This window comes from Lichenostomus cassidix, chromosome Z (assembly GCF_008360975.1).
Source record: "Lichenostomus cassidix isolate B80296 chromosome Z, HeHo_3.0, whole genome shotgun sequence".
NCBI classification, from domain to species: Eukaryota; Metazoa; Chordata; class Aves; order Passeriformes; family Meliphagidae; genus Lichenostomus; species Lichenostomus cassidix.
Window position 1 is genome coordinate 60,913,131 of NC_139511.1, and position 11,080 is coordinate 60,924,210.

Below are 11,080 nucleotides of genomic sequence, written 5' to 3' on the forward strand. Positions count from 1 at the left end.
AAACATACATATGCATTGTATTATCATAGATATGTTTCAAGTTATTTTGTAATATTTAACATTTCAGTAAATGGAATTAGAGCTCTCCATGTTACTTGTGCTGGCTCTAATTAAAACAGGGCAGAGGTTTTAATTCAGAGCTATAGTGTTTAAGTCAATAAATAAACTTAACTGAAATAAAAAATTCCCTGGGAATGTTAAATGCAAGCACTGGATTTGGGTTCTTAATGCCCAGTTGTAGCTGTGATAACAAATGCTTTGTACAAATGGCTTTTCTTTGTTTAATAATTTTCTTTCTGATCTCTGGCATTTACAGAACAACTGACGATACAAAGGACAATGCACAGAGTGTATCCTATTGACATTTTGAGTGCTGTGACATGGTTTTGGTCATGGCATCTGAGACTGAAAAGGCCCATGCTCTTCTCCAGACTTTTAGCACAGCCTCAGTCATTTCCAGTCTAGGTTTGGGGATATTCTGCTTTATAGCAGACAGACTTCTGCAGTTTTCCTTCATTCAGCAAAATGACTGGCTCCGAGCCTTATCTGATAATGCAGTGCATGGTGTTTTGGGGATGTGGTCCTGGGCGATAGTGATTGGACTCAGGAAGAAAAGTGACTTCACTGAGGTCACTCTGGCTGGCTTCCTTGCCTCTGTCATTGATGTGGACCACTTCTTTCTTGCTGGATCCCTGTCATTAAAGGTAAGTCAATAGATCAGTAATTTGTTAATTTATCAATGTTTACTTTATTTTTCTTCTACCACGTCCTAAACGAAGAAAGTTCCATTGATAATTTAATTAAATACACTTAATAAATACACAGGAATTATGTTTTTATCCAGTTGTTACAATTTTAAAAAACATAAAAATATTTTACATCTACTCTTAAGTTTCTGCTACTTAGAAGGAAAAAGAGTTTTGCACATGTATGTGCTATTCTGCATGTATCACATGGTTGCTTTGTTATCTAATTTATGCAGTCAAGTGCTGCCTTGCACACTTTTCTGAATGAAGCAGATTATTGCATTTCTTTTTACAGTAAGGGTTAGAAATACCTGAAATGTGGGGTGGAAGTATCTGAAATGTAGATGATAGAGCTTCTGTTTCATTTCATTCAGTCTTTCTGACTAATACATTGGTTTTAGCCAGTCCTAAATATTTCTCCCGCAAACAAGCTATATGTGAGCTGTCACCATTAAAAAGGCAGTCTGAGTTGCATTTAAATATAGTTCTTCAAAAAATTGCAAAAAAATTTTTTAAATGGTAGTAAAGCAAGTGTTAGCTTGTTAGTATAAGTAAAAAGGTGCACTGGCTCATGTTAAGGAGTGAATGGATCATCGTCCATTTACAGAACTGCTTGTTAGGACAGAGTTTCTCAATAGAATTAGTGCTACCACATTATGGCTGTCTTTTTGAGTAGTTTTCCTCCTCTAATTTGCTCATATTACTATTACACTTTTCAATGATGAGGAGGGGAGGGAGGGAGGGAGGAAGGAGGGAGGGAGGGGAGGGAGGGAGGGGAGGGAGGGAGGGGAGGAAGGAAGGAAGGAAGGAAGGAAGGAAGGAAGGAAGGAAGGAAGGAAGGAAGGAAGAAGGAAGGAAGGAAGGAAGGAAGGAAGGAAGGAAGGAAGGAAGGAAGGAAGGAAGGAAGGAAGGAAGGAAGGAAGGAAGGAAGGAAGGAAGGAAGGAAGGAAGGAAGGAAGGAAGGAAGGAAGGAAGGAAGGAAGGAAGGAAGGAAGGAAGGAAGGAAGGAAGGAAGGAAGGAAGGAAGGAAGGAAGGAAGGTCCTATTCTCTATATTCATGTAATTAAAGAGGAACAATGGTTTACCAATTTTTTTAAAGTATTTAGATGACAGCTAAGTGCAAGAAGCTAGTATTGCTTATAGTTGAGATGTAAAAATCAGACTTCTGGTGGGTGAATAGTTTTTGTTTACATCCAGTATCATCGTTGTATAGAAAAGACGCATTTTATTTGTGCATTTGGTCAGTTTTCTCCTCTTAGCTTTACCAGTGCTGAGGAGAAAGGGAAGAATTGGGTCTCTTGACCTGCTGGCCACACTCCTAATGCAGCCCAGAGTACCACTGACCACCACCTTTGCCACATGGACAGTCAGGCTTCTTCCCTAGGTGCTCCCTAGCTCTTCCCTTTTCTGTACTTCTTGCATGTGGAAATACTGTACAATTAAAAAACTATATAAAGAAAAGGGAAGTTAGCTTGATTGATTAATGGGTCCTATAATATTATTACAGAATAATAATATGGAATATAATTTAAATATCTAATTATTTTCATCTGTTTTTCTTATTTTAAAGTCAGCAAATGCAAGTAAATTAATGGCTGGCTATTAGAAAGTATTAAAATTTTATTGCTGCTTTTTAATGTATTTGAGATGATTAGCAGTATTTAGTTAATAATGACCACTAGATGTCACACTTCACTGATGTCAGTTTGGAAAACTGAGTATTGAGTTGTATCATGGAACTGGGAGGTGACCTGCCTCTTGGCAGTGAGGCAAGGTTAAATATACTTACACCTATCGTGATGGAGACCGTTTGTGTAGCCTAGCCTGTCCCTAGTATGTGAAACCAAGTAAATTTTTGTAATTCTGTGGCTTAATTTGTTCCTGTGTTGTTTCAGTTCACAAGCAGATAGCAGTTCATTTTCTAATCCAGCCTGAAGTATTGTTGTTGACAGTTAGACCTAATTCTCTTATTATTTAGGGCTTTTTTTTTAAAAAAAAGCTGATTTCTGTGCTCTCCCCAAAAATTTGTTTCAAATCAGAAACACAAAATACAGCAGGTAGAATCATAGCCCTTTTAGTAGCCAAATTTACTTAGCTGAGGTAAGGAGAAGACAAGATGCCCAAAGGCTTTTTCAAAGCAGTTTGCCTACCAACTCCTTTCCTTTCCATATGTTAACTGGGCTAATAAAGGAAGTAATCCAGTGTAGGTCTCCTGACTCCTTGAGCAAAAACATCATTACAACTTGCAAAGCCAGTATTCTTTAGAAAGACTTTCTTCTCAGTTAAATAACTTCCCCAGAAAAATGAGGGAATAAATTTATGTTTTCTAAACTTCATACTATTTCTCTCTATTGCTTTTTTGCCAAAATTACCTTTAAGGGGTCCTATCCAAATCCATGAGTAGCATTTTAGGTGAGACTTCGTTTGAGCCAAATACCATAGATTAATTCCCTTCTGTGGCACAAAAATACAATACTTCTGGCCTTAAAAAAGAAAAAATAATGTTACAGGTTTTACATCTTATTGCAGTGCCATCAGAGTACCTTTGGTTTCTGATGTAGTGTAATCCCCATAAACTTTTCTTCTGTGTGCTATCTGGCCAGCTAGATCTGAATGTAATGTGTGATTTTTCTTTCCTCTGCTTAATACGATGTGGCTCTCAGTTTCATGGCATAATTTCAGGCTGTCACCTATGTAATTTATTACTTCATGGGATATTTTTTTTACTACATATTGGGTAGATACTTTTTTACTACCTATTTGGTAGTTACAGTCCCATTCTTCATCTTTAAATTGAAAGTGTGATTGAAAGTAACTGCTTTAAGAGACTACCATGTTTACTGCTTTTGCAACACATTACTAAATAACTAATAAATTAATAAGTCTAATTAATTAACCACACCACTGTTACTAATTTGTACCAATAGTATTTTTCACATCACTCTGCTCAATTACCTATAAAGCACTTCATCATCACTTTTAAATCTGATGACGGGTTACTTATTCTATTGTAACCTTTCTGTGCAGCACAAGGCAGTACTGCCTTCTACCTCCAATTGCTACCTTCACACCCCTCCAGTCACCTACTTCTGTTCCTGCTGACACAGCTCGGTGCTTGTGTTGTTTGGCCCATTGGTCTGTTTTTCATGGTCATCATTATTTTTCTGCAGTATTCAGGGTAAATAGTCACCTGTGGTATTTATGTGTTTGCTCTGATAAATACTTGTGTACCAAGTACCATGTGATCTGACCTTTTGCCCACATTATTTTTGCAACAAGTATGAAGTCTACAATGACTTCACTACTTGGAAATTGTAGTTCTTTGTGTTCCACGTGTTTTTTACTGTGCACACAAGTGTAGAAGAATCTGTCTCACTGAATAGCTCTAAAGGTGATGGTTCCTGTGTCAATCCTGTCGTCAGTCAGGAGTGCATGGCACGATGGGCTTCTCCCAGAGTCCATCAGGACTGCAGCCCAGGCACTCATGTTACAGAGCAGACATGCAGAAGTTGCTGTCTTGATACTAAAGACTCACCAAATTCTAAAACAGTAGAAAATGCAGTTGGTGGCAAACATAACACTGCTGGTAAATGTGCCACCCATGACCAACCTGGGCTGCACAGGAGCATTTCTGGAATTGGAGAATAAGCTTTGCACAATCACAGTTAATATAGCATTGAATATGTTACTGTATTATCAATATTACAACTATAATACATGTTAGTTTGAATATGTTACTGTAAACTAAAGGCTTGAGGCTTGTGAAGCGCCACAGAATATGAGTGAGGGAGCATCTGTTGTTACATAATATCCATGGTGTCACCATGAGCATTAAAGCAGATAATTTGCGTGGGTTCTCCTGCACGCAATTATTGTCTCCTGTCTCCAGCTGCTCATTGTAGTGAGAGAGGCTGGAGGAGCATCAACTTCAGGATGATCTCACACCTGATTGAACATGTAGGCAGATGGAAAAGGTCGTTTGCAAATAAATTCTGTTTTCAACTTTTTCCAGGAGGTTTAAGGTGGAAAAGGCTTGTAGGTTTGGTTTGGTTTGGTTTGGTTTTTTGGCTTTTTGGGTTTGTTTTTTTTTTTAATCTAGTGATTTCTGAAGGCAAACAAACTTGCCTGTTAGGAGAAAGAGAGTATAACAGCTTATATTACCAAACAGAACTACCTGTCTGTCTCCAGGGCTTGGCAACTCAAGGATATAAGTGTTCCTTTAGTCACAGAATGTAAAAGACAAAACAGACTGTTCTTCTTTCAGACCTTAGGCAACATCATATCAGAAGCTGGATGGCTGTACTGAAATTACAAAACAGGACTTTCTCTTGCTAAAATTGAACATGCAGGTTTGCTATATGAATAACCCTGTCATCTAAAATTTGTATGAAAAGAATTTTAGCATCACCTTTCCATAACTGGATAAAGATTGGCACCAATATTGATAAACTGTGTACATAAGTAACATTAAAATTTTCCTTATTCACTGTGTTGCTGTTAGCACCTACCCTTAATAGGCCAGAGGGAAAAGATTAATTTAGACTTTACTACTGGCTTTTTTTTGAAGTGCAGACATAGACACCATTCAGTAGACTATCTGCTGAAACATATCACTGTCCAGTTTTTTTCAAAATATGTTAGTATGTACTTTTGAGGCTCTTGCTGACAGTAACAAAAATCTGACTCTTTGTAGGGCAGGTGATAAACAATTTCATCATCTCAGAATTTTTCTACTTTAATCTATGAACAATCCACTTGTGAAACAGAACTAAAGTTGTAGAAAATACAGCCTTTGCACCAACTTACTTGTGGGTCCACAACAACAGAGTTAAAAATTATTGAGATGGTTTGTAAGCTTTTAATCCCATTACCTGATCAGGAGAGCCATGGACAAGCAGGTGGTGGGAAGCTAATAGAGCAAAGCTTTCTGCAGTCCTTTTAATGTTGGCTTTGGTTTAAAGCATGAGCTATTATATTTCAAGATAGTCCATAACTTCCCATCTTTGTATTAATTGGCTAAGGCTACATCAAAGTTTCTTTGCAGAGAAGATAGGGTTCCATGCAGTTATCTAAATTATGCATAAACTTGATAAACCTGCTTCAGAGTCCCACTGCCAGGCCCTTTTGCTGTTGAATGCTGCAAGGATTAACACAGCTGAAGAATCAACAGGTTAGAGATGCTTTGTTTGCTTCCTGCAGTAGGTGCAGTGAGGGACATGTTCAACACAGCAAACAGATACACCACTGTCATGTTATGTCTCTGGGGCCTGTTACAGTCTTTCCTAATGTTCACCCCTACCTGAATTGAGCCAATTAATATTACAATAGCACTTCTATAGATCTTTTATTAATGTGCTGTTGTTTCTTGTGTGTTTATAGAAACAAGAATCTTGTTATTTGTAGATTAGAACTCCAAAATACCATTACTGTTTTTTCACTCTATATGAATTTGTGGTTATGTTGCTACTGAGTACAGCCACAGAATATCTTCTCAAATAAGTATATTAGATTGACATTATCACTTCTTAAAATTGCTACATCTAATCTCACTAGACATCCACCTTATTAAACTAAATATCAGGCTTTCAACTGAGTTAGTGTTAAACAAGTAGTTGATTCAAAAAGCCCAGTCTCAAATGCTTCAGATGTTGGTTTATGAAATCTGTTTTGCCTGTCCATGAAGAATACTGTCTCAAAGTGATCAAAATACATGTAGCTTTCATCATATTTTTGTTGTATTGAAAATTATTGTTCTGTTTTAAACATTGTGCAACTGAAACAACTTTACAGGTGGCAACTGTAGTAAAATACAGGATGTATTTTTGAAAATAACTGCCATTAAAGCACATTATTTATTTCAAGTAAAACGTATGAAATATTTCAAGTGTATTGCATGGTTGTTTTTGTTTTAATTGTCTTGAACTTAAATACATATAATCACTGCAGCAGATTATACAAGTTCCAGCATATCACATGACTATATGACAAATAGGATACCTCATCCCTCTCCCTCCCTGTTTTGCTGTACTGATAGTACTTAGTAGGATGCATGATTCATATCATGCAATAGAGACAGGGCAGCACACAACTCTCAAGCATTAAATAATCCTATTGTTGGTTTTGATTAATTGCAATGGAAAAGAACAGCATGTTTTTCTTTCTGCTGCCACTTTGTCACCTGACAATACAGCTGTAGACACTCATGAAACTTTTCTTCTCTTGTCACAGTTGTAGCCATTGCCAATAACATTGTTCTCTTCTGCAGGCTGCTCTCACTCTTCCACGGAGACCACTTCTTCATTGTTCTACTGTGATTCCTGTGGTGGCTCTGTCTTTAAAGTTTTTTATGCAGATTTTCAGGCTTAAGGACTCATGGTGCTTTCTTCCCTGGATGTTATTCATATCCTGGACTTCTCATCATGTCCGTGATGGGATTCGTCATGGCCTGTGGATCTGCCCATTTGGAAAAACTCCTCCTTTGCCATATTGGCTGTACGTGGCAATTACAGCATCTTTACCTCACCTGTGTTCATTTATTATGTATTTAACAGGCACTAGAGAATTAATGTCTATAAAACATGGAATCCGTATTGATGTATAGGAATGATGGCTTTTAAAGGCTCTTTGTGGTAGCACTTGAAATGACCTGCCTGTCTATCACTGAAGGGTTTCCTTATGTTTCCTACACCTTCTGAGTTTGGCAGTGGAAGGTTGTGGAGCCAATTACAGCTTTTGGGACAATTCTTTGTGGTCATAGAACCTATTTAATGAATGATAATAATTTTACATCTGTACATTTCCCTTGTACAGTGTGTGGTCTTCCATGATAGTTCATGCATAGCGAGCTGCTTTATAATGTACTTAGTCTCTCTCTGTAGTAATTACATTACAGTTGACTGCCATTCATCTGATCACCATTCACTTTGGATTTGTATTCTGCCTTTAGAGAATACATTTCATCTAGGGAGTATTTGTATAGCACTTTAAAAATGGGAAGTTCTATATAAATGCTAAGTATTACTGAGGATTTAATAGTGTATGGCACTTCTAAAAAAATCAGCCTTTTGAATTTATTTATTTATTTGTTAGGAGTCTTGCTGGACTCTTGTATTCAACTATTTTAAAAGAAATACTGCCTGTATTTCAAACTGTCTGTCCATACCTCTTTGAACCTGCTATCACAGAGTGTTTTACTAAATTCTATATTCCGCTGTAGTTGCTTGGTACTACATTTGCAGATAATTACTAGCTTCAAAATTGGAAAGGAGAAGACAGTTTGGTTGTAGTATTATGGTGTGTTGGCCAAATTGTTTAATTTTAAGAAATTCACTAATTATGACTACTATTTAATTTAAACCAAGGAGTTTTAGTAAATATTTAAGAATTGTGTGAAGATTCAGGGAGACACAAGAAAATAAAATTTTCTCATAATACAAGTTTGCTTAAAAACATTACTTCTTAATAAAGCATTTTCTATTAAGTGCAATATCATCCTCAAAATTGTAAAATAAAATGCATTATTATTATTATTATTATTATACAGAAATAGACATTTCCTCATAAATAAGTTCCTTAAGGAAAAGTGTTACTATGCTGCAGGTTTATGAGGCAGTAATTTGCACTATAGACTATTCAGTTTTCATTTATAGACATCTCTCAGAAGGAGTCCCAAATTAAAAATTGTCTGGTCTTGTCTAACTAGACAAGACTGTCTAGACTTGTATAGCTTGTGGTGTACAAGCTGAGGATGTCTATTAATAATTTTTTAATTTTTTTATCATTGCCCATTAAAGAGATGGGGCCTTAACTACTCCAGCTTGTGATAAATAGCTGTCAAAGGGGATTATTTTTATGGAACTGCATGTATAGGGTAGCATGTGCTTAACTCACATTACCAAGGGGTACAAGAATTTACGTGATGTGTTCATAATGCATTTGCATTATTAAATGTGTATTAGGATAAAGTTAAAAAAAACGTAATTATTAACTGGAATGCCTGTCTTAATGAGTACCAGAAACTTTCTGCGGCTGCAGAATACTTAAGGCTCTTTGCAGCACTCTCTGCTAATTACACAAAGTGTTTCACCTCTTTAAAATGCGTCTTTCCACCAAAAGAATAGTCTCTGCCCTGTCTGTTCTTCATATTAGAAATGTACACCAATGCAAATTTGTCTGATAGTACAGTGGGCCTGTCTAGCCTTTATTATAAAATGAATAAAAAGTTTCATTCTTAGAAAAAAGATTGGAAGAGCAGAACATTCCTGAGGGTTATCCTCGTGCTATGGATTTCTGTCCCTTAGAGTTTTCCAGAAACGGCATAAGAAATGTCTTCCTTTAGAGCCCTCGGATCAAAACTGTCTTTCATCCAAAGGCATGATGGTTTGCTAGAGAAGCATTTCGCATTCATTTACTTCTGTCCTGTATTTTAAACAATAGGCTATGAAATGCCAATAATGAATAAATTTTGTGCAAGGGGTGAACACTGAAGTGTGTGTAGAAAATTTTCTGTATTCTTGTTTCACAGTAAAATATTTGTATAATTTTGTGCTTTATCCAGATTTCTTGCAAAGGGAAATGTATATAGGAACAAAGTGTAGAATTATACTTTCTCACTTTTAGATTGAGTGATTTATCTCAGCTGTAGCATTTCTGGTAACTATACGTCCACCCACAGTCCTTAAGATCAGTACTGTACTGTTCTAGCTACATTTAAGGATCAATTAATGGGTACATCTTCAGTAGTTTAAAACTGCATATTTTCATTCTCTGTATTTCTAGATATTTCTGTGTGAGCTTTTACAATAATTTTAAGCTGCATTTTGAAATACTACTTTTTCTGGCCCTGTTCTTGCACCAGTTCTACCACAGCAATAGGTGAACCCCACTCTGACACCTATAAAGGAAAGTAGCACATACTTGTACCACATTACTTCTTTCCCTCCAGACACACGTGGCAGTCTCACGCCTCAACCTGACATTTAGGCAGCTTTAGCTGAGGCCACTGGCAACTTTTCAAGGTAAACTGACACATTGTATGTAATGCTGTAATTTGTGGGTACCCAGAGTAGGGTACAAAGGAGAAGTTAGGTGTTAGTTTCAGCTTGTGTGTCATGAGCAGAGGGGGAGCTACAGTTTGTTAGAGAAGCCTTCTTGTTGAGTCACAAGGCACAGATGGGACTATCTTGCTTTCTGAACTCTTCAGAGAGGTCTCTGGGTGCAGCTGGATCCAGCCTTAGCCCCAGACTCTGTCAATGGTTTATGTTAATGGATTAAATAGGTGTTACCGAACCTTTTCACAGCTTTGTCCTGCAGGATTAAGGATGACAAACCAGAGATATTTATATAAAAATTATTTATTATGATAATTATTCAACTAAAACATCTTAATCAGAATTATTTGCTACACAGTACAGGTAGCTATAACTACTAGCCTAGTTCAGTCCACTGTTTTTGAAGCAATATTGAAGCAATTATATCAAAGGTAGCAAAAGAAATTATGAAGTAGAGATTGATGCTACTCACCCATACCAGTAACCGTGGGCAAATGTTTTTCTCTCAGCTTCAGGTAGTAGCCTTGGGACACATCCCAGCTCAAGGAAGGAACCTCCACACATGCTCCAAAAAGGGTATTGTTGGAAGACTCTCCCAGCTCATTAAAAAGTGGGAGTGGGCCGTATGTTTCTCAAACAGCTGTGTCAGCTCAGCATCTTTAGATAAGTTAGCAGCAGTGACACTTGTTTGTTGCTTTATCTGGTACTTTACCAGGTCTGCCAGAGCTTCACCTCTCTATCAGGTATGTTTAACTTGGGGATTGATGAGTCAGGCTTGTTTCAGCATCACTCAACACCAAAAGCACCAGAACAACGCTCTTCTCCATTCACCACTGATAGCTTTGCAAAAAGGGCATTGTTCAAGTTGTTTTATCCCATCCAGGCAGATGCTGGGACCTGTGTCACCCAACATATGAACTGCCCAGCGATCCCGTGCCAGAATTTCATGTACATTTCAAAGTCACTGATGTTGTCAACTATGCATTGATCCTGCCATGTGTAGCAAAATCATGTCAAAAATAAACCAAGATACTGAAAACACAATGGCTTTGTGCTTTACTGTATGCATTACAATAAAGGGCAAATGTAAAATACAAAAAGCATGTGAATAACACAAAACATGGTTTGCAAAGTCAAGCTAATGATGTACACAATGTATTGTACATATCACTGAAATATGAGGTGTTTCAGCAATTCTTTTAATATAACAATCAAAACATTTTCATGTATTTTCAACCTGAACTTAAAAAGTTGAAGAAAGTGTAGGGTTTTTCTGACTTCCTT

At 37.0% G+C, this 11,080-nt stretch overlaps 1 protein-coding gene and 1 long non-coding RNA gene across 3 annotated transcripts; one reads left to right on the forward strand and one right to left on the reverse strand.

The window, feature by feature from the left end:
- Positions 1-267: 267 nt before the first annotated feature.
- On the reverse strand, positions 268-3,916 carry LOC146425027 (uncharacterized). Its single transcript, XR_014846695.1, has 2 exons — positions 3,834-3,916; positions 268-692 (listed from the first exon to the last, which is right to left on the reverse strand). It is a non-coding gene; the product is annotated as an uncharacterized LOC146425027 (long non-coding RNA).
- Positions 381-10,840, forward strand: TMEM267 (transmembrane protein 267). 2 transcript variants are annotated; one of them, XR_014846694.1, is made up of 3 exons: positions 381-704; positions 7,012-9,763; positions 10,306-10,840. XR_014846694.1 is itself a non-coding variant. In XM_085041964.1 (2 exons), the coding sequence occupies exons 1-2, from the start codon at positions 381-383 to the stop codon at positions 7,345-7,347; spliced, it is 660 nt and encodes a 219-aa protein (XP_084898090.1). In that variant the 3' UTR covers positions 7,348-10,840. The 2 variants fall into 2 exon arrangements, 1 of the variants encoding a protein (XP_084898090.1); XM_085041964.1 differs by having other exon boundaries at positions 7,012-10,840.
- Positions 10,841-11,080: the final 240 nt, after the last annotated feature.